The 23,659-nt window shown below is 36.8% G+C and overlaps 1 protein-coding gene across 1 annotated transcript; it reads right to left on the reverse strand.

Moving 5' to 3' along the window:
• Positions 1 to 1,555: 1,555 nt before the first annotated feature.
• Spryd7 (SPRY domain containing 7) lies at positions 1,556 to 23,574 on the reverse strand. Its single transcript, XM_087197364.1, has 5 exons — positions 23,318 to 23,574; positions 17,722 to 17,838; positions 14,642 to 14,808; positions 7,025 to 7,127; positions 1,556 to 3,423 (listed from the first exon to the last, which is right to left on the reverse strand). Exons 1-5 carry the CDS (start codon positions 23,421 to 23,423, stop codon positions 3,326 to 3,328), a joined length of 591 nt encoding a protein of 196 aa, XP_087053490.1. The 5' UTR covers positions 23,424 to 23,574; the 3' UTR covers positions 1,556 to 3,325.
• Positions 23,575 to 23,659: the final 85 nt, after the last annotated feature.

The following is a 23,659-nucleotide window of genomic DNA, read 5'->3' on the forward strand; positions in this document are numbered from 1 at the left end:
AAGAGACCCATTTCACAACATTTTAAGCAACTAAGTCCAAATGCAACACATACAAAACAAGAATAAAATGTAATTTTAACAAAAGACAATGCATAAGAAAAACAAGAAATTTGCAAACATTTAAGTCACACAACTAAAAATTAAGACACTTTTGAGACAAAAAGCTGAAACAAAGACCAGAATTCATGAAACAGAAACCATAATCTATGAAACAAATAGTTATAATTTATGCAGCAAAAAGATCAAAGTTAGAACCTATGAAAGAAAACTCTTACCTCTGACCGGTAATCTCGGTGGAAGACCTCCAAAATGATATAAGGGGAAGAGACATAACTCCCAAACCTGCTAGATATCCGAATTGTGTGAGTTTGTGTTCTGTAAAATCAAAGAATGAATTCTAGGAACAATGGAGGTTAAGAGTAGGAAAAATTTATTGAGAGAAAGATAGCTTCTGCCTAAGAGACATAAGGGGGACCGGAAAGCGGGTTGCCCCCAAATAGTTTATTTTTTAAGTTTGGATTTACAGAAAAAAAATGAAGATTCCCACTACATCCTCTTCCAGTTTCTCATTAACATCTTGCATTAGTATATTACATTTGTTATAATTAATGAATGAATATCAATGCATTATTAGCTGAAATCCATGGTTTATCCAGGCTTCTTTAGTTCCCACCTAACGTGCTTTTGCTGTTCCTGGATCCCATCCAAGATACCATATTACACTGACTCTTCACATCCCCTGTAAGCTCCCTGCCTGGGTTGGGACAGTTTCTCTGACTTTCCTTGTTTTTGGTACCGGGGATTGATCAGGTCCTTGCGCTTGCGAGGCAGGGAGCAGAAGCACTGAGTAAATCCCCGGCCCTGACTTTCCTTGTTTTTCATGACCTGGTCAGTTTGGAGGCATACCATCAAGCATTTTATAGGATGTTCTCCTTAAGGAATTTGTCTGATGTTTGCCTCATGATTAGACTAAGGCTATAGATTTTGAAGGAAGAGCAGCTCAATGTAATTTTCCTAAGAGGAATTAAAAGCACATCCAGACTTCATCAAACTGTTACCAAGGACGTAACTTATGTATAATTTTAGCACTACCCCTCTTCTGCATTATTAGAAGCAGAAAAGAATGTGATTTCCAAAAAAGGTTGGCAGCGCCTATGACACCACTCTGGGAGGCTGAAAAGGACCATAAATTCAAGCCTAGCCTATACAGTTCAGTTACTTATGAGAACTTGTCTCAAAAGTTTAAATAAAAAAGGGCTGGGGATGTCGCTCAATGTGATTCAATACCCAGTACCACAAAAGAAAAAAAGAAGTTGGCTTTTAAAAATATAACTAAGTTGGGATGCAGCTCAGTGGTAAAGTTCTTGCCTACTATGTATGTGTGGGGACCTGGGTTTAACCCCCAGGGGTGGTGGTCAAGTTTAAAGGGGGAAACCAGTAAAAGAATTAAAAATGAGCAAGATATGTTATATGCGTGTATCAGTTCCCTCAAATGAGCAGCACTGTTCTGTATTATAAACATGCACTAGAACAAAACAAAATAAAAACTAAGAGGTAGATAACATAGTCACTTTAATACACTTTGCCAAGACAGTATGTTCTTTATGAATAAAAATTACTATAACATAAGGTCAGATAAAAAATACATAAATAACACATAGCTAGTTCAATTCCATATATCTTTATAGGTAAAATGTGTGGGTGTTTATATGTGAGTAGGTATGTTCCTCAAGGATATCTATATTTTCAAAACATAGTATCATATTTTATCTACCAAGTAATAAGTATTGTGTAGGATTTTTCTAGCTTATGAGTAAAAATAAACTGTCTTAGATTCTTAGAAAATTTTTATCAGGCAATCTTTCTCAAAGAATCCTCTCCTGAGTAGTATTCAAATTTTAGTATGTATCAGATCTGTCTGGGTGCTCAAACAAAGATTCCCGGGCGCCATCCCCAGCTGTTTCTGATTTAGGGGTTTGGGATGGGGCTGGCGTGTCCATTACGCTAACAAGATATCAGGTGATGCTGCAGGCCTGAGGCACAGTGTGAAAACCACTGATTCACAGACAAGGAAACTGCATTTATTCAGTGTGTATGATAATCAAGGTGTTTTACATACACTATCTTATTAACTAGTTACAGAATCTTAATAAATCAGTATGTTTACACTTTAAGTGGAGAAACCTGGAGCTTAGAGGCACTGAGGAGCTCACCTGAGAGACAATGGTATTAGACAGCAGAACTACAATTCAGATCTCCTTCCAATTCTAATGTCCATGTTTTTCTAGCACAACACATTGTATTGCTGCTTGTGGATAAAAGGAGTGAAACATATGCATCCTGCACGTGCATATTTGAAAAGCAAATGTACCTAAAGATGTGATTTGTTCAGTTCAGTAGGGGGTTAACAAAAGGACAATGACTCACTGGAAACTAGATCATGGAGAGGATGCACTTATATAGTACCTAAACTTCTAAAATAATCAATTGTGCAATAAATTTACTGTATATTGACAAAACAAGAATGCAATCAATAGAGTAATGAATGTTCTTTAATTGCTATTATTTTGTTATTCCTTATAGAAAACACAGATTTAAATAAAAGTTCTTGAAAGAATAGTCTCATTTAAATTTAAAGCATCACACTGTTCTAAATGACTGCCAGTGTAAACTACACCACTAATCAACCATTACTTACTCTGGTATTGAAATTACACAGCATGATGGTCTTCAACAAAATGCTCTAATCATTACTGTTTATCCTCTTTCATAAAGCAAATCAAAAACAGTGATATAACACAACAAAATAAGCAATTTAAGTTTTAAGAAAAGTGGTACATTAACATGGTAAATAGACTGCCAAAAATGAAGTTGCCAATAACATAAATTTCTGCCAAATGTTCTATTGTATATAAAAGAGGACAGACAAACAAAATTACTGGACTACACACTTAAAATAATTAATGAGGCCTAAATTTCAGAATGACAGAAAAAACTACCCAACTCTACATCACTATCAGTATGAATATTTTATATAAGAAAGTCCCTTTTAATATATTACTATGTAATACTGTTAATCAAGCCTATAGTTCTATTTATTTAAATAAGAATTAAGTAAATTGCCCAAAAATGCTGATTTTCATATCACAAAGCATAAGTATTTTAAATCAAAATTTTTGGGTGTGTATTGAATATACTGGTTCCCCAGACAACATTAACAAGCAATTTTTTAAGAATATATTTTTATCTATAGATCAAGTAAAGCTTTACTATATGGTAAACACGTTTAACAGTGCAGAAATAGAAGGTTCAAAAACAAATACATTCAAAAGATCTGCTGCTCAAATAGTATTTTTTCAAAACCAGGTGGAGGAGTATGATAAAATTCACTGAACTGGCAATCCAAAATTGCACTGTCATCAACTAGAGGATAGAAAAAGAAAGAAAATAAATTAGAAGCAAACATCTTAATTTGAATGAATACATAATTATAAAGTTAACTTTTCAGGCTATGTATGAGTGCGTGCTTAGTATGTGTGGAACACTGGGTTCTATCCTCAGTACCACAACAAAATTTAAAAAGTAAAATAAACTTTTTCTAAAACCATAACATTAATAAGCAAGAAGAATAACTGTATCTGCTGTCTGGGTTACAAAATGTATTAGATAAAAATAGCTGCAACAAAGAACAAAATTTACCAAAAACACTAGAAATATATTAATCAAAAAATTATTAATAATTATCCCAAGCTGGGTTCAGTGGTGTACACCTGCATTCCCAGCTTCAGGAGGCTTGAGACAAAAGGCTCTCTTGAGCCCAGGAGTTTGAGATCAGACTAGATAATGTCTCTTAAGTACAAAAAGTACTAATATTATCTCTAGATGGTGGAAATACAGGTGAGTTTTTTTTATATTTGCCTATCTGTACGTCTTCAATTTTATACAATTAAGATGTATTAATAATGATCTATTTTGAAAAAATTGTAGATTATAGATAGTTGCAAACATTTTACAGGGAGTCTTATGTATTCTTTATGGTGGTAACATCTTACAGGACTATAGCACAACATCCAAACCAGGAAGCTGACATTGATACACTACTGTGAACTAGCCTACCGGCCTAATTCAGCTTCTTCTACATGTTTTTACCAGTACTGTCTCAAGAAAAATGAGTGTGTATATTCATACAAAGACTAATACACTACATAGTTGAGGCTGGCCTTGAACTCCCTATATAGCCCAGGAGGCCTCAAACTCGGGACAATCTTCCTGCCTCAGCCTCCCAAGTGCTGGGATTATAGGAGTGCGCCACCATGCCCAGCTTAGTCATGACTTTTTAATAATATTTCATCACTGTTATGCAGTTTTTTCTCTCTGTAGGTTGAGTTTAAGAACAGACTGAATGAATGAGTGGATTGTTCTAGGATTAGGGATGGGATAGAGGACAAAGGGTAAGGAAGGTAGGTTTTATTTTTATTTTAGTACAGGTTACTAAAATTTTTGGTTTAACTGGATTGATTTATGAAATTCGATTTATGAAAAATATAATTCATCACATACAGTTTACTATCTATAAATTTGCTCCATTAAGGGCCAAGGATTTAGCTCAGTGGTTCCTCCACCTGCCTCGCAAGCACAAGGTCCCTAGTTCGATCCCCGGTACCAAAAAAAAAAACCACAACAACAAATTTGCTCCATTAAAAGTAATGCTAGGGGCCAGGGATTTAGCTCAGTGGCACCGTGCCTGCCTTGTAAGCACAAGGTCCTGAGTTTGATCCCTGGTACCAAAAAAAAGTAATGCTAAATAAAAGAAGGGCTTTAGAATAATTTTATTTTGTACACTCTTTTGCATAAATTATGGATAGTTATTTCATTTCCCAGAATAAACTATTTAATATACTAAGGTGCATTTTCATTTATTTAAGTAAGCAAAGGAATTACTTTTAGTCTTACCCACAACACTAAGCAAACTGAGTTTAAAACACACTTTTACATGTAAAGACACAAAAAGTAATATAATTGAAAGAGAATTTTTGGGCCAGGTGTGGTGGCACATACCTGTAATTCCAGCTAAGAAGGCTGAAGCAAAAGGATTGCTAGCTCAAGGCCAGACTGGGCAAGTTAGTGAAACCTTATCTCAAAATAAAAGTTTAAAAAAGGGATGGGAATATAGCTCAGTGGTAGAGTGTCTAGCATTGTGAAGCCCTGGGTTCAATCCCCAGTAAGGCCAAAAAAATTTTTAAAGTAATTTTAGGAGAAAAGATTAATGAAAACCCTAACTAAAAAGTTAATCACAAACTTTGGTTATTATCATATTATTACATATTTATATTTGTTATTGCACACTTTTCTGACATCCCAGTCTGTCATTACCAACACTCCTATCTTTATTGTAAATTACCACAAAAAAATTATTAGTCTTCATTATGACCCAAATACAAGACCCAAAGTAATTAAATAAGAAAGTATTTTAAAGTGACTAAAACTACAAGCAGAAAAATCATACACTATTGATTTAAAGTTGATAACATAAAAATACAGCAGAACAGAGTGATAAAGACACTGTGGCTGTTTTTTTTTTTTTTTTTTTAAACAAAAGATACACAGAGCTGGTGTTTTGGTACATGCCTGTTATCCCAGTTACTCATGAGGCTGCAGCAGATGAATTACAAATTTGAAGCCAACCAGGGCAATTTAGCAAGATGCTGTCTCAAAATAAAAAAAGGGCTAGGGAGGTAGTGCAGCACTGAGTTCATTCTCCAGTACCATAAAAAACAAAAAACCAAAATGAAAAACAAAAACCAAAAAAAAAGATACACGTTTTTAGAGATAAATATAAAATATATATGAACAAAATGATACAATGTCTGGAATTTGCCTCAGAACAATATAAAGAAGGGAGGCGAAGAACAGAAGTGTTGTGGATAGATGAAACCCAATTGGCCTACAAGATGATAACTGTTTGAAGATAGGTAATGGGTATCTGAGGATTCATTATACTATTCTCTTCTGTACATGTTTGAAATTTTCTATAATAAAATTTAAGGTAGTTAAGTGGTATAGAATATCTCTTAAGCAACCTAATTGTTGGAGGGACACACCTATACAGAAATGATACCACTTATGGCTACCAAAAGCAAAACAATACTATTCTAAATTATAATTTCTTTTTTTTTTTGGTAACGGGCATCAAACTTGGGACCTTGCGCTTGCAAGGCAGGTAGCAGAACCACTGAGCTAAATCCCTAACCCCTCTAAATTATAATTTCTTTCAGAAGTGTGCTATCATTTAGGTATTTTATAAAGGTAGTAAATGCTCAATCTACATAAAATTCCTATCCCTTTACATTTCTTGGTCATTTAATCCTTCTTAATGTATGGCAGAAAAAGCTTTGTAAATTCAGTACAAACTTTACTGAATGCCAGGGATTTAGCTCAGTGGCACTGCGCCTGCCTCGCAAGTGCAAAGTCCTGAGTTCAATCCCCAGTACTGGAAAAAACAAAAAAGAAATCTTTACTGAACATAAGAATATATGATGAATAAGAGAATATAGGTATTGCATACTTAAGCATAGTCACTGTTTAGCAAGTTATTTTTTTAACATATGGGAAATAAATAGTGGTACTTTGGTTCACAAATTTAATTCTTTCTATGATTCTGGTTGCAAACCAAACTGAATGTGAACCAAATCAAATTCAATGGTTAGGTTCGATGTTGATCTTATGGGGAAATTTGATTCAGTTTCCATCCAATTTGGTTCGCAATCAGAATCGTGGAAAGAATTAAGTTCATGAACTGAGGTACCACTGTATTATCTTTAATTCTGCAAAAATGGGAATGGAATAGACTACTGAGTATATTCAATACATATAAAAAGGCCCTTATTAACAACTTGTCCAGACTTAGGAATAACTTTTACAATTAATAAATATGACTTATACAATTAATATACATTATAAAATTAATATAAATGCCAAACAAATGTTAACATATATCTAATATATGAGAAATATTTTAGCTTACCATAAACAACTGGATACACTGTCCCTCGTATACCTGATGCTGGACAATGCATGTTTTTTCCATTCAAATATACATTTAATTCTACATGGTCATATGTAATACCCTATGAAGGAAAGAAAAGTTAAAAAGGATAAAAATATAAATGCTCCATAAGTACCTCAACAGCCAGAAATCAATGATTGGGAAGCATAGAAACACAAAAAACAGCATAAGGTTACAGTTGTTTTCATTAAGGGTTCACAGTTTGGTATAATTCCACTAGAACTGAACTTAAGATATCAGTAGTGGCCAAGCAAGGCAGGCATTGTGCCACTGAGCTAAATCCCTGGCCCAACCTAGCAACTTAGTGAGACCCTGTCTCAAAATAAAAAATGTGAAAGGGCTGGAGATATAGCTGAGTGTGAAAGCCCTGTGTTCAACTCCTAGTACCACACACACACACACACACACACACACACACACACAAAGTAGTGATTATATGGAGGAAAAAGATCAGGTAACACCTTGAAAGTCCAAAATAGAGATTCTATTTTGAATATAAGGTGATATAAATGCTACATACCATGATCAGAGAGACTTTTAAAACTCATTAAGAAAACACTGCTCTCTATATAGGATTTGATCTTAAGAGGGGAAAGCAGGTTTCACTATTAGGGCTTAGTGCATACATGCCACTTTTCTCAAGTTATGAAGAAATATCTTTGTGCAACTTATTTTCAAAAAGAAATCATACATTTCCAAATTTCTTTACTCTGGCCTCAAATATGTCAAGTATTTTACTAAAGTGAAGCTAATATTTACAATTAAATATGACTGGTAGCTAGTGTCAAGTTAAAAAACAGAAAAACAACAGCTTCACGTATTTCAAATAAAAAAATGGAAAAAATATTACTTTATATACCATTGATGGTAAAATATCACAATTAGTCATAATTGTTATTATTAAAATGCTGAAAAACATGACAGGCCCTATTACAAACCAAGCAATATTCTAGATGGTTATATTTACTCATGTAATCCTCACAAGATAGATATTATTAACCTCATTTTACAGATGAAGAAGCTAGAGCACAGAAAGATTAAGTAATTTACCTAAGGTTGCACAACTAGAAAGTAGCAGAGCTGAGGTTTAAACAAATTCATGTTGGCTTCAGAACACTTCTTCTTAATCTGAAATCTGAAATGTTTCAAATTCTGAAACTTACTTTAATGTTGACATGATGCCACAAGTAGGAAATTCTACACCAGACCTCAAAACACAAGTACACTAAAAAATGTTGTACAGATTACCTTCAGGCTATGTGTATAGGTATAAATGAAACAAATGAATTTCATGTTTATGCTTGGGTCCTACCCCTAAAATATCTCATTAAGTATATGCAAAATATTCCAATATCCAAAACAACCTGAAATCAGAAATACTTCTGGTCCCAAGCATTTCACATAAGGGATACCAACAAGACATCTTTCCTTTAAAGAATTAAAAATAGATACCAGAGATATTCAATCATCAGAGACCAAGAAGCCAATCACCTCAAGGATTTCTGAACTGGATCAATTATATCAAAAGCTTTTTAGTGGTATAAAAAGAGCTCACAGATCATCTAGTCTTTTGGGGTGTGGGGCACTGGGGATTAAACCCAGGGTCTTCCCACCTGAGTGACATCACCAGCCCCTCCCCCAACTTTTTTTGAGACAAGGTCCTTGTTATGGTTTATATCTAGATGTCACCTCAAAGCCTCATGAGCTCATAGGTAGGGATTTTGGAGGTGACTGGATCATGGGTATGTGGTACTGGATTACTCCACTGATGGGTTTATATCTGGGTGTGATACTGGGGGTTAAAGCCTGGTGGGAAGAGGTAGGTCACTGGGGGCATGGCCTGGAAGGGTATATAAATCCCTCCTCCTCTCTTGATCCTTTCTTTGCTTTCTACCAGCTGTGCCATGAACTGCTTCTCCTCTGCCATGACACCCTGCCTTGGAACCAGCCAACTATGGACTGAAATCTCTACAAGCTGTGAGCCAAAGTAAACCTCTTCACCTTTAACTTGTAGGTGTCAGGTATTTTGTCCCAGCAATAAGAAAGTAACTAAGACAGTCTTGCTATGTTGCTAAGTTGCACAGGCTGGGCTCAAACTTGTGATCTTCCTGCTTCAGCCTCCCAGAGTGCTAGGATTACAGGCCTGCACCACCATGCTCAGCCTAAAGGCTTTATAGTTTTAGCTGTTACATTTAGGTCTATGACCCATGATTCGTTTTTTATTTTTTTAGCAGCACTAGGGACTTAACCCAGGGCTTCTGCACTGACCTACATCAATAGCCTTTTTACAATCTTTTGAAAAAAATTTTTTATTTTTTTGGTACCAGGGATTGAACTTGGGACCTTGCGCTTGCGAGGCAAGCAGCAGAACCACTGAGCTAAATGCCCGGATCTCAATCATTTGAAATTTTGAGACGGAGTCCCTTAACTCACAAAATCGCCCAGGCTTAGCTAGAACACTCATCCTCCCTGCCTCAGCCTCCCAGAGTGCTGCGTTCACAGGTGTGTGCCACCGCCATATAGTCTTAATCCCTCCCTTTCCAGGTAAGAGAGCAAAGGTCCAGAAAAATCAATATAGTAAGTGCTAGGAAGAATTCTCTTTAAATTTTAGCAAAGCCAGAATTAGATTAAATAATAATTTATTAAATAGTTAAGGAACACTGAGAAAGAAAAATAGTATATGGATAGCCTTTTAGTATGTGTTGAAACATAATAGTGAAAAAGTTAACTGATGCCTGCAATTAAGTTTTTTTTTTTCATTAAAAAAAAACACATACAAAATCACATGAAAAAGAAAGTATGTCATTCTATAGGACTACAGGAAGTCTAGTAGCTCAGAAAAGTAGTTTGTAATCCAGGCACCTTTTACCACCCAGTTTTGGCAGCACAATTTATTGCAATTATTGTCTCATAATTTATTTTATTTTTCCAATGCCACTGTCAACAATTTGGCAAATTTTTTTCTCATGTGTTTGAAGTAGGAAGGTAAAGTTAATATATAGGATAATGTTTTATTTTTCTTAATTCAGCGTATAGTTCACATTTTTAGTTTTCCATTTATCAGAATGAGCATGCAAACTCAAGTCTAATTTTACAATGCTGACAGACTAAAAATGGCATTCTTGGGACCCCCTCCTATCTCTCAGGAGCTATTCCTATTCTCCAATAAACCTTTCCTCCTTTTAACCTACTCTGTCCTTTCAAATTCATTCTTTGATTTCATGGGACACAAACTGGCACATCTGACATATATTTCTCCTGTATCATTTTGGAGGACCCCAGCAAGATAAATGGAAGGAGGTGTAAGAGTTTTCTTTTGTTTCATGGTACTCCTAAATATTTTGACTGGATTCTGGATTATAATTTATTTTAGGTAATCAAAAATTGTCATCTTTTGTTTATCAGTTGCTTATGCCTTAACTTTTCTGTTAAAATGATTATACTAATTATTGCTAACCTAATGGTATATTAAATATTTTTATGATTCCCGAAGATACAAACTGAAAGAACATATCATAATGGGGACTTCCAGGCTGAAGTTGTTTATGATGATAAACTTTTTTAGGCTCAAGCATCTGGTTTTCTCTTACTTGTGTTACAGCTACATGTGATAAAATGTGCATGCCAGTCCAATATGTGACAGCCAGCAAGATAACACAGATACACAAGCTTGTGCTTGTGTGATTGTTTGTAATTGTGTTATAACAGTTAGAGGTACCTAAACATTGTGCAGTCCAGACAATATCACTCTAATGACTAGAGATTAGGCATTAATAATTTGTAAAGTACATCTATAAACAAGTACATTCTACTTCAATGTCACTTTGGTAACAGAAAATGGTTAAAAGATAACAAATTAGGTAAAAATTTCTTTATGCTATTTAATATTTTATAATTAGATAAAGGTAACTGACTAAAAAGTAATTTTGTACTAAAATGAAATTTTAAATGTGTTTCAGAGATAATAATGTCATTATGATTGCCATGGTAAAATGTTACATTGCCCTTGATTTCAAGTTTTCTCTGTAAAACTTTGTAATTGTTATATGTTAGCAGTCTGCAGAGATTCAACTTCTAAGACAACCATGATCAGTATAGAAATAACAATTCATTGGTTATACTATATATTTCAATATGCTCAGTATCTAGATAAGATCATAAAATTAAACCTACTCCTCTCACTATAACACTGATGTAACAGATCTCTTCTGGGTGTTCAACAACTGAGGTTTAGAGATGAGAACTAGAAAGATAACTGGGCTAAAAGGACAGCCAGTATTTTGGCCTTGGCCCTCCAAGGTCAACATGGACACAGGACATGAGGGGACTTTTCCACAAGGTCCTACAACTTTGTTGAGTAACCCAAGCTCCCGAGTAGGGAAACTGTTGAACCCCACAGAACAAGAGCCAACCATGGACAGTGTTCCAAAAGGAGGGTAACCAAAGAGGGAAAAGTCTCCCATGTTTTCACAGGAAGCTACATGGTCAAGCAAAACTATGACCCATCCTGGTGCCTGACAATGACAGAGGAGCTATAGGGGCTCTGTAGTAATGTCTGAGGAGATTTAACTGACCTCGATATATAGTGAGAGGTTAATTTTGATTAACACAAGTCTTACTTTAACTTGGTTTTAAAACACCCAGCAAAAAGTATAACCAAAAGATGCATAAAAGTAATATGGTAGCAATAAAGGCTAGATGTAGAAAGGGGCTTCCATCACTAACCCTGCTGTCAGTTTCCAGCTACACCTGTAGCTGACCACTGTTATGTTCAATGAGGCTAAAAAGCTACAACATGTAGCTATAAAAGCTCCACAAGTCTTTAAATTCCTTAGCTAAAACTGTCCTTCAAAACCACTGAACTCTCCATCTTTTTACAGCTAAAACTGGAGGGACTTGTGACAAAAAAAAAATCGGACTTATAGATAACCTCCATCAGTAGAGAGGTCTAGGAAACAGCTGGTTACAATTGCTATCCCAATCCTTTAAGAGCAGTGTCTGGACATGGCTCTTTTCCCCAATCTACCTTTCCATTTTAGTGCTCATGCTGATTTTAAGTGCTTTAAATTCTTGGAAAAATCTGTTTATTCTTGCCTAGAGGATGCTAAATTCCAAGTGATCACGCAGATGGACAAATGTGCCAGATTCCTTTTACCAGAATCCACTAGATTGACCTTGTAAAGGGAGTTCATAACTGCTAAACTGCAACATGACTTCTATCCAAGGCCCATTAGTTTAGCTCTCTGGAGAAGGTCCCTGACTGTGATCTCCCCTACACTGACCTTTCTTAGCTCGAAGCAGCTAGATTGAAACTTTACCCATTCTCCCCTAATCAAAATTAGGGATACTTCTTCAGAAGGAGGAAGAGTATAAGGGCTAAGTTAGATAAAAATTAATATACAGTCAGAAAGGAACTGGGCTCTCCAGAAGTCAGTAAACAATGCAGATATCAGAATTGTGGCTAGAGGTGCATCTGAAAAAGGCAAGGTCTCAAAATAAAGTCACAATGGCCCAACTTACATACTTCCCTAAGGGATAAGCAGAACCGTAATTAGTAGTAGCTAGTCCATTAAGCCCAGATATGCATCAGACACCTGGGTGGGTGACCAGAGTACCTGGACCAATCCCTTCCCTAGATGTTCCTGTTTTAGTATATGTGCTGCCGAAGCGAGCATCAGATGTTCCCGTTTTAGAAGTCATAGGTAGGCCAAGGTTTATGATATCAGCTATATACTCTTGCTACATGACTGCTTCCCTATAGGATCAATATTAGCTAATACACTATACTTGTAATCTTATTGGTTGATTATAGTTTGATCCATGTTGTACTCACATTTGGGACTTTTACCCCTGAAAAAGGACCTCAGCCACACAGTTTTGGGACCCCTCCTATCTCTCAGGAACTATTTCTCAATAAACCTTCACCACTCTTAAAAATAAATAAATAAATAAATACATAAATAAGGCATTCTTAAATCTGTCAGTTTGTGATATTAGTCATTTCAATGAATGAGATAGGAAGGCAAAAATAACACACAGAAATTCAGTATACCAACAAAGGAAGACATTTGTTACTGATTATTCTTTATTATGTTGAAATTTCATCTTTTAGTGTAAACAGGCTGACAACCTCAACCACACTTTAAGATTCTCTTTTAAGAAGGGCCAGGGATTTAGCTCAGTGGTTCCACCACCTGCCTCGCAAGCGCAAGGACTGAGTTTGATCTCCGGTACAAAAAAACCCCCCAAAACCCAAGATTCTCTTAAGAAATAACTATTAGAAATAAGGATGTTCTGTATTATGGACATCTGGTGATGATCTATAAACACAGAATCAACAATTCTATGGGAAATCTTAGAAAAGCAGATTTTAAAAATGATTTATACCTTTTCTCCATTTTTCTTTAGTTAATTCAGAAAAAATAAACTTACAACTATTGAAAACTGTTCTTCATTTTTTTAAGTGGCAGAAAAGAGATGATCAGACCATAATTAAAAATTTAATTCCCATAAGGCATGGTGGTATACACCTGTAATCCCAACTACTCAGCAGGCTGAGGCAGGAGGATCTCAAGTTTGAGGCCACCTAGGACAAGTTAGACCCTGTCTCAAAATAAAATTTTTAAGAGTGGTGATGTAGCTTAGCACTCCCTGGGTTTAATCCCGAGTACCACCAAAAACATACAAACAAATAAAACCCCCTTAATTCCCACATTTTTATTCAATATTTTAAAACGCTGCACATTCCTTTAATAAAAAACCTGTATTGGTCTGGTCTGGGTCATCTTATTACTAGAAAACTTCATTTTGATACCAGAGAGCCAGAAACCCAAGGTTTTGTGTACAGGAGCACCCTAGCTAAAGAGACTCTAGAACTCGGTTCTTAATCAATAGCTAAAGCCTGGACTTTGTGGATAATATGGGATGACAAGAAGTGTCCAGGAAAGACAAAAAAGGGACTTTGTGCTATATCTTCCATTGGTGGCTTTGGTATAGAGTTAAATGTATGCCACTGAAAATAAAAATAGAGGTCTTAATAATATGGTACTCTCTAAAAAATCTTTCTACAATCAAGTCTTTGAATTTCGGGTCCATTCTTTGGAAGAATTCTGAAGTGGAGGAAATTCAATTACATTAAATTTAATAAAGACCAACACTTTGGGTAAAATGTTGTTCTAACAGATGTTTATAACAAATGAAGAAATACAAAAATTTTCTCTCGGAGATATCCAGCCACAAAAATATCTATTTTCTAGTATGAATCCAGCAGACTTTTAAAATTGTGGGCCAAGTTTTCTCTGATGTGAAAGAAGTAGGAAATACTGCTCAACAGCTCACTTGTCACTAATTCTCCTGAGTAGAAGGAAATAAGGGCTCGCCCTGATGTCCTGGACTGTAGCAGCTCCACAAGAGCACCTACGTAAATTGCTCTCTCTGGAAACTGTATCATCTCATTAGATTTAATCCCAGGGCTTTAGAATCCAAACTATAAAGCCCCAGGCAAAACTGCATCTACTCAAAAACTGCTCAAGTTTAATTATTTGCAGTGGACATGAACTTCATCAAGAGACTCACCACCACGTCTCCCTCCTGTGGAAGGCTGTTCGCTGGTAGCCTATTTTTCTCTTCATTGTTGTGATACAGGGCTCCATCATTTCTCATCACAAGACTATGCATGTCTCGGCCAAGAGGAATCTGATTCAGGTTAACCTTCTGAGTTGCAACACCAATACCCCAGATTCCTGAAAATATAATAGTTTACATGCCCCCAAAATCTGAAGAATGCATATATAAAGGAGTTATTTTTAAAATTAATTTTATTGGTACATTTTAGGTATACAATATAATGACATTCATCATTGGAGATATGCACCTTTACATAATCTTCCTTGGTTCTTATTTTTTCCCCATTCTCCTGCCCTCCCTTCAACCCCTGCATCCCTCCCTATTTACAAAGACTTTGGTTCCATTTTTTCATTTTCTCATATTAATTCCATTTCCTTCTTTCCTTTCCCCTACCCCTCCCACTTCCCCTTCCCCTCTCACTTCCCCTTCCCCTTTGCCCCTTTTCTTCCTGTTTCACATTATCTATTATACCTTTTAGTCTTTATTTACACTTTCAATTTCTCACACTAGAGAAACTATTTGGTATTTACTCATGTGTGTCCTATTTATTTCACTTAAGAGGATCGCCTCAATGTGCATCCATTTAGCTATGTCTCTAATTTCTCATATTTTTGGCTGAGTAGTACTCCATTTTATTAAAAACCACTTTTCTTTTTTTTTCATTTCTTTCCTGAGACAAGGGTCTTGCTATGTAGTTCAGGCTGGCCTTGAATTCACATTGATCTTCCTGCCTCATCCTCCTGAGTGCTGGGATCACAGGTGTGCACCACCATGCCTGCCTATCATTATTATTTTCATAAAATATATTTTTTAAATGTTATAGAGCTGGTTAGAGTGCTTGCTTGGCATGAGCAGGGCCCTGGTTAGATCTGTAGCACTGGAAAAAATAAAAGCTATACTGTATATTGGATTTAAGTGGCCTGGAGTTCTTCAAAGCCCTACCTCTAAGAAGTGGATATTACTGTGCTCAGCTAATATGTCATGAACAATATCATGGAGAGGAGAAAATTAATAATACATAAAGTGATTTTTTATTTAACACTTTAAGTTGATGAGTTAAAAACCTTGTGGTGTAAGTTAGGCTGGGGATGTAGCTCATGTTAAAGTACTTGCCTAGAATGCTCACTCATTTGATTTCAAACATAACCAATCAACTAAACAAACCAAAAACTACGTTTGGTCTAAGCTAACTTCTGAAGTGAGTACCTCTCCTCTTGATTTTGTCTCAAAGTGCTTCTTTCTCAGTTCTTAGCAAATTCAGAAGAAATTCTATACATAGGCTATACATGGTCTGAAGGCCATGTTCAGTATATAAATTTTTCTGGGTTAAGTGAAATCGTCAGAAAGTTACATGTCTGGAATTCACTGTCTTGGCCTCCAAAACAATTTGAGCATATATTTTATCCTCCAAAGTTGGACAACTACGAGAGTAACAGGAGGTAAAAATATGAATTCTATAGGAAAACACTTGCAGAAAGAGTCTCCTTACTCCTGAAGAACTGGGCCCAAATGCCTCAAGCTTTCACTGCAGTATCAAGGCTGTAGATTTCAACAAATGCTTTATTTTAGTGCTATCATTAGGGATAGTACCTTTTACAGAAAACCCACACAGAAACTTTTATTAGACTTACGGCTTAAAAAACTATTTGTATCACTTGAGAAACAAGTATGTTATATTTGAGAAGATTATCGTGACCAGGGACATTTTGGAGCAATAAGCTAACTTACAATGGAACAGAGGACAAATTCAGTTGCATTTCATTTACTGAGGAAAATCAGTATTAAAACTAATATAGGGCTGCCGGGCATGGTGGTGCACGCCTGTAATCCCAGCACTTGGGAGGCTGAGGCAGGAGGACTGTGGTGAGTTTGACACCAGCCTGGGCTACATAGTGAGTTCAAAGCCAACCTGAATTACAGAGCAAGACCCTGTCTCAAAAACCCCAAACAAAACAAAACAAATACAGGGCTGAGGATATGGCTGAGTGACAGAGTCCTTGCCTGGCATGTGCAAGGCTCTGGATTCAATCCTCAGCACTGTGAACAAAACAAAACAAAATAACCTAATATAGAAAGACATTTTGTACTATTCAAGGAGTTGTGTAACAGTAGGAATTAGTAGGATTCACTACTCTAGTTTTCTTACTCTGTACCTATATTACTCACACAGTATTTCACCAGAGACTTCTGTATAACATAGATTCCCTCCCTGCCAAATTTCCCTCTAAATAATACTGCCACAATTTAACCTAATAATCAGAGAGAATTACTATTTAATTCAAGAAATGCCATACATTTTTAGGAGAAGTATAGATGTTAGACTTCCTCCGGATTTTAAATATGATGACTGCTTCAGAAGACACTGAATGAGGGCAACTTAACAGGAGTTAAGAGAATGGGCATGGTACCGTACACCTGTAATCCCAGTTACTTAGGAGGCAGAGGCAGGAAGATTGCAAGTTCAAGAATAGTTTGGGCCATTTAGTAAGACCCTGTCTCAAGATAAAATATTAGAAAGGCTAGGAATGTAGCTCATTGGTAAAGTGCCCCTGGGTTCAATCCCCAATACTATACACACAGACACACACACAGACACACACACACACACACACACACACACACAAAGATAGTTAAGAGAAAAACTCAAGATCAAAAGATTAATTTTATCCTAAAATAAAACAGCAAAAATCTATATACCTCATATGCCCAAGTAAATAAAATGATGAGTCAGAACTCCTTAATAATGCTTGGTACCTTACATTTATCCAGCATATCCTACCTTTAAAACAGTTTCATACATAGACCCTGTGAGGCAGAAAAGGCAGCTCCTATAATCCCTGCTTTATAGAAGAGAAAACTAAATCTAATTTAACAAAATTGGCTATTTTAGCCAGGATCATACAAGAGAAGGCTCAGGTCATCTAAGAGAGAGTTTGCAAATTACCTCCTAAATCTTTTTTCACATATTTAAAATTACTTAATATTTAAAGCAATTAGGACTTTTAATAGTAAAGTACCTTTATACTAACCTGTGGATTGGATTTTGAATTCAAAATAGCTTTTGTTTTGATGTAAAGGTGCATTGGCTAAACAACCTCCTGTTCCACATATTCTTCTTCCATTTTTTACAATGACAACATCTGTTCCTAAAAAAAAAAAAAAAAAAAGCAGACAATATGTAAAGTTTTGTATTTTCATATCCAACAATTAGCATTAATTTATTCATTTCTAACTCAGTCCACAAAAAATAGAGATGATATAAGTACTTTGAAACATAGGAATATTGTTTTTTGGTTTTTTTCTTTTGGTACCGGGGATCAAACTCGGGTCCTTGCACTTGCGAGGTGAATATTGTTAACTTTAAATATTTACTTCACTGTTTTCTTCTGAGAAGACATTTACATATATTTAGTTGTAACTTGAGTCTTGTTTCATTAAGCTGTTTCAAATACATTAATAACTCTTACACTGAATATTAAAACACTTGTAAAGTAAAAATAGAGACTCCTTTCATTTTTAGCCTAAATAAATTCAAATATTTCATAAATCTCTTAATTTAGGCCAAAACATAAACACTTAAAAGAAGCTTTAGTAAATTGGTACATTTTTCAATTCTATCCAGATCAATTAAAACTATCCAATAAAAACTAGCTTAAGGGCTGAGGATGTAGCACCGTGCCTGCCCGGCAAGCGCCAAGGTCCTAAGTTCGATTCCCATTACCAAATAAAACAAAACAAAACTATTTGAATGTCTACCAAGTACAAGGCAATATATTAATGCATTAGGTAAGAACTGAAGAGTACTGTACATGGAATATTGGGAAGAAACAAACACCTATGATAAAATAGCTCATGCCGAAAACAATGCAGATTTTAAGATCTTAAAATATTTATCATGGGCCAGGGATTTAGCTCAGTGGTACAGCACCTGCCTCGTAAGCGCAAGGTCCTCAGTTCAATCCCTGGTACCAGGGCCCCCCCTCAAAAAAGAAAGAAAAAATGTTTATCAAGATAGCTATTATCAATGACAAGGATATAAACAAGGTATTCACATCAACCAATGTACTTTACTCTCATGGAAAACTTTAATTTCAGCTCAACATTTACAGATGAGAGAAGGAAAATGCTCTCTTGACAGGTGACCCCACTACTAAATTCATTTCTGAATCATGGTTTTGGAAAGCCATGCATATCAGAGAACACCAAGAGTCTTAACATAATTGTAATATGTAAGATATATCCTTTAACACCAAAGCATGTGCCTCCCAAGGCCTGTGGCCAGTACTACCATCTCACTGGCAAAAAGTACAAGTAAAACAAATCTGGGTATTAGAATTGTGTGAGACTCCTCCAGAGGAGGTTAAATAAAATTACAAAATAGTAATAAAAAGGTTAATTCATATTTAAACAAAAAATTATTTCGGACAAATACATAAGAGAAATGCAAAAAATATCAGATTGTATCACAATTTCAAACTGGTTGCTTAATTCTTTTTTTTTCGGTACTGGTGATTGAACTCAGGACCTTGTGCTTTCGAGGCAGGTGGTGGAACCACTGAGCTAAATCCCTGGCCCTGCTTAAGAACTTTTTTTTTTTGTATATCCTTTTATTGGTACATTTTAGGTGTACAATATAATGACATTCATCATTGGAGATATGCACCTTTACATACTCTCTTGGTTATTTTTTCCCCCTTCCCCTGCCCTCCCTTCAACCCCTCCATACCTCCCTATTTACAAAGACTTTGTTTCCTTTTTTTCATTTTCTCATATTAATTCCATTCCCTTCTTTCCTTTCCCCTACCCCTCCCACTTCCCCTTCTCCTTTGCCCCTTTTCTTCCTATTTCACCTTCTTTTAAGAGGGCTAGGGATTTAGCTCAGTGGTTCTTCGGCCTGCCTCAAAAGCACAAGGTCCCGAGTTTGATCCCTAGTACCAAAAAAAGAAAAAAAAAGAACTTTTAAGGTATAACTTAGTACTACTGTATGACTATTAAAATTCATTAGCACTTACTTCTCTCCTAATAAAAATATCAAAACCCAAATTTGGGGAGAGAACCTCATAAATTATTTGCATTTGGTTGTCTACCCCACATGCTTCTACTAGTTCCAACTGGAGAGCACCTCCCTGATGGTAAAGACCCTACAGTACTTGGCATCTAGCTTAGCAAATAACTGATACAGAAATGAAAGAATATATAAGCAGTACTAAGCACTTTGTAGTGGAAATGTAGCATCTGCTTTCTCTTTCCTGACAGACTTCTCTCTGGAGATAAGCAGTTCCAAGGAAGCTGACTCAGTCTTTGGCTTCAGCATGTGACCTAGGTTAAGTCAGTGAGTACATTCCACATCTCTAGGCCACAGTGATTGAATCAAGAATGGTTATATGATCCAACAAACAACAATCAGAGAGTGTCAGGACTTTTGCAAAGAACTCTGAGATAAACATCCTCTCATACTTGCTGGACTTTAATGAGGAAGCCAATAGTCCAGGGATCTGCTTCAAAGGACTACGGGAGCTAGCTTTCAGGAATAAGCAGCAGAAGATAGAGGAAATAAATGAAAAGAAACTGAATTCTCAGCGGTGCTGAATCTTTCCTGAAGCCAGTGCTGCCTTTTTTAGTTTTCAGTTACATAAACTAATAAATTTTCTTTGTTGTTTAAACAACTCTGAGTTGTAGTTTTCATTAATTGCAACGGAAAGCATCCTTAGTAAAACACATTTCCAAGGATTATGGAAATAAATGGTATTTTCTTTCTCTTAGTTGGCACTGGTCTGTGGTCCTCCACACATACTAAAACAACCAGCTTCTGTAACAGAAGACATTATCTCAGATTTCATCCTGAAGTCCTGGGTTAAATGAAAGTATCTGAAGCTTCTCAAAACAATAGTCTGTTCTGTGATTTGGAATCACAGAAACAACTTTGAACAAGGTTTTTATTCTTTTATTCCAATATTATTTCTTATCTCCAAAGCATTCTGTTGGGTACCGAGAAGTTTTATCCTGGGGTGTTTGTGAATGACTAGGTAATCATTTTAAGCTTATTTCTCTTTACTAAGGTCAAAGATATGTATTAGGATCTATGTAATGTGCATAGTTTTATTAATCACTGCAAGTCAAGGTATTTCTGGAAAGTCAAGGCAAACTTGAGTACAGCAAGAACACCACAGAAACACATTCATGTCTTAAGAAGCATTAGAAAGCCAGGTGTGGTGGCACAGGCCTGTAATCCCAGCACTTGGTAGGCCGAGGCCAACCTGGACTATATAGTGAGACATACGGGCCAGTGACACAGCTCAGTGGAGCCTGCCTGGCAAACACAAGGTTCTGAGTTCAATCCCTGGTACTGAAGAAAAAAAAATTAAAATAAAAAAAATAACAAACGAGAAATAGACATTTCCAAATGAATAACATCTCTTTCAAAGTAGCTACCTTGGAAGGCATTCATTTCTAAAAAGGCAATTCACATAATGTGCCATCAATTAAAATTTTTACAAAACCTATGCCACAGAGAATTCCAAAATGGTTTTAAGCAATATAACATCATCAAAATAAGTCACTATTCCAGAAGAGGTTTCATTTTGATATAAATCATATAGACTATTTTCTTTACAAAAAAAAAAAAAAAGGCAAAGGATGAGCTTGTGGTCTCCAATACTCAAGAAGCAAGCTGAGGCAGGAGAATTACTTGAGCCCAGTAGTTCAAGACCACCCTGGGCAACATAGGGAAACTGCTAAAAAAAAAAAAGTAATTATATTCTTTAGGGTTAGTTATATAACCTTTCATAAACCTAACCATGTATATTGGCTAAATCTGCTTCTCATATATTTGACCTAAAATTAACTCAGGCAGGGTGTGCATGTCTATAATCCCAGCACTGAGGCACTCAGGCAGAGGATTGAAAGTTTGAGTATCACCTAGACAACTTATCGAGACCTGGTCTCAAAACAAATAAGAAGGGCTTGGGGATGTAGCTCACTGGTAGAGTGCTCCTGGGTTTAGTCCCCAGTACCAGAAAAATAAAATCAGCTCAACTCAGGCTTGAAACTCTTTTAACTCAGCAATACTCTCTTCTCTTTCATTTTATTCAAGTTCTCAAATCAGGCTTCTCTGTGATTGAAGAACTTGAAGTTACTGGTAGACATGTTAAGAAAAAACTTCCATGAAGGCAGAAAATTTGGGAATATCACTCTACTTAATTCACTGCGTAAATGAAAGGTCAACTCTGGAGAAAGGCAAACAGTGGAATGAGTACAAATAACTGATTCTTTCTAAAGACCAAGGCCAGAGAAAAACAGTGCTCTACAGAGCAGACTACAGAGATTCAAAGTCTAGCAGCAGAGAGGAAGAAGAGCAAAGGCTGCTCATAAGCCCCAGAGGACCTATGCAGGGCTGTCGTTTACCTTAGACCAGGCACTTAAGACAATGCCTGCCACCAGACAGTCTCTCAAGACATAGTTTAGTAAGTAAATGAAAATGTTTTCTGAGGGAAATTACAGAATCTGAATATCAGTTTCTATAAATGATGATGGATAAAAAATAAAGATGTGTACTAATTTATGTATGTGTTGAGATTCTCTACTACACTTAGGAGATCTGAAAATTAAAAGTACTACAAATACCCACAAAGAAGATGGTAAACGATGATAAACATTTAGTCTATGCTACAGATACATGGAAATGGACAGTATTTCTAGAATTATAAAAAAATGGGTAAGAGTTTTGTTATAAATATTAAGAATTTCCTTTATTTCAATGCACCATATTTTAAACAATCAGCAATGCAAGAAAAATCAAAAGTGCAGAAATATATTTACAATAAAATAATCCACTTAAAACAGTACTGTTAAATAATTATATTGGGAAAGCTCTCCTGCTAGAACCATATTCCAGAAGCATGTAACTATACAGAAAAAGTCTTAAAAAGAAAACAATAGGTGATAAATGAGGGTAGGAGGGATGGAAAAGAATGTTAGATAAGTTATATAGCAATTTGGAACTGGCAGGAAAAAACACAGATGCAAAGGAGCAAAGTGCTGTTTTATTTTGCAATAGCCCGATCTGTTGGGAAGAGGCCAGTGAGATGAAATTACAGCGCTTCCAACAGTGACTAAGGAGGAGCCCAGCAATGAGAGGTTTTGGTCGAAATGGCATGTTCTGACTTGAGGTGCGACTTCAGGCTTTTCTGCATCTTCTTGTTTTGACTTTAGGAGATGAGGGGGCATTACTTCCAATAAAACAAGCTTCAATGTATACAAGACGGGACTAAAGAGAAACATCTGACTGTCAGGACATTAGAACCTAAAGCATTCTGAAATGTCTGGACACCGGACAGAGCTGGAGGACGCCCCACCTCCTTCGTCTGGGAACACCTGACACCTCAGATGGAGGCAGCTTGCAGGAGATGGAGAGGACACCCCAAGCTCTCCCGACGCCAGCCCCAGCCACTCAGCCTTGAACACACATCCAGGCCGGGAGGAGTCGGCCAGTGGCCGCGGTGGTCCGCGATACCAGCTGGGATCGAAGCAGAGTCGCCCAGGGAGACTCGGCGGAGGCTGACTGCGCGGCTCCGCCGACCCCCGCCGCGCTCCGGTCCACTGGGTCTGGGGAAGGGAGGGCCTTACCCATGTGCTGCGTGTCCAGCTGCACGGCCGGCATCTCCTTCAGAGGAATGTGGCCGGTCCCGCCGTCCCTGCAGCACCGCAGGCAGCATAACACCGACGCCGCCATGGCGCAAAGACCACCGCTCGGCCGCCGCCACAACCGCGCCTCTACCTTGGCGACACCGCCCCCCACCGCTCCACCCCGCCTCACCTCCCGCCCCCGTTCAAGCGCCCGCTGAGTCCTTGTGGAGCGCAGTGGTCGGCTTAGCGACGCCTCTGGCCTGGAGGCGCAGCGCAGGCTGAGGCGCGGTGGGGCCGAAAGAAGAGAGGGCTGTTGGGCGGGGCCGATGGATGGGCGGGGCT

Source organism: Heterocephalus glaber, unplaced genomic scaffold (genome assembly GCF_053883595.1).
Source record: "Heterocephalus glaber isolate CG9 unplaced genomic scaffold, H.glaber_assembly_v1.0 deba00001666, whole genome shotgun sequence".
Classification (NCBI taxonomy): Eukaryota; Metazoa; Chordata; class Mammalia; order Rodentia; family Bathyergidae; genus Heterocephalus; species Heterocephalus glaber.

Excerpts from the sequence above, each read along its gene's own strand:
- Spryd7 (XM_087197364.1), bottom strand. The coding sequence starts at position 23,423 with ATGGCGGCGTCGGTGTTATGCTGCCTGCGGTGCTGCAGGGACGGCGGG. Across the intron at positions 14,809-17,721 it reads ATTCAAAATCCAATCCACAG|GAATCTGGGGTATTGGTGTT; the intron begins GTTAGTATAAAG and ends TTATATTTTCAG. Across the intron at positions 7,128-14,641 it reads CACAGGAGGGAGACGTGGTG|GGTATTACATATGACCATGT; the intron begins GTGAGTCTCTTG and ends TTTCCTTCATAG.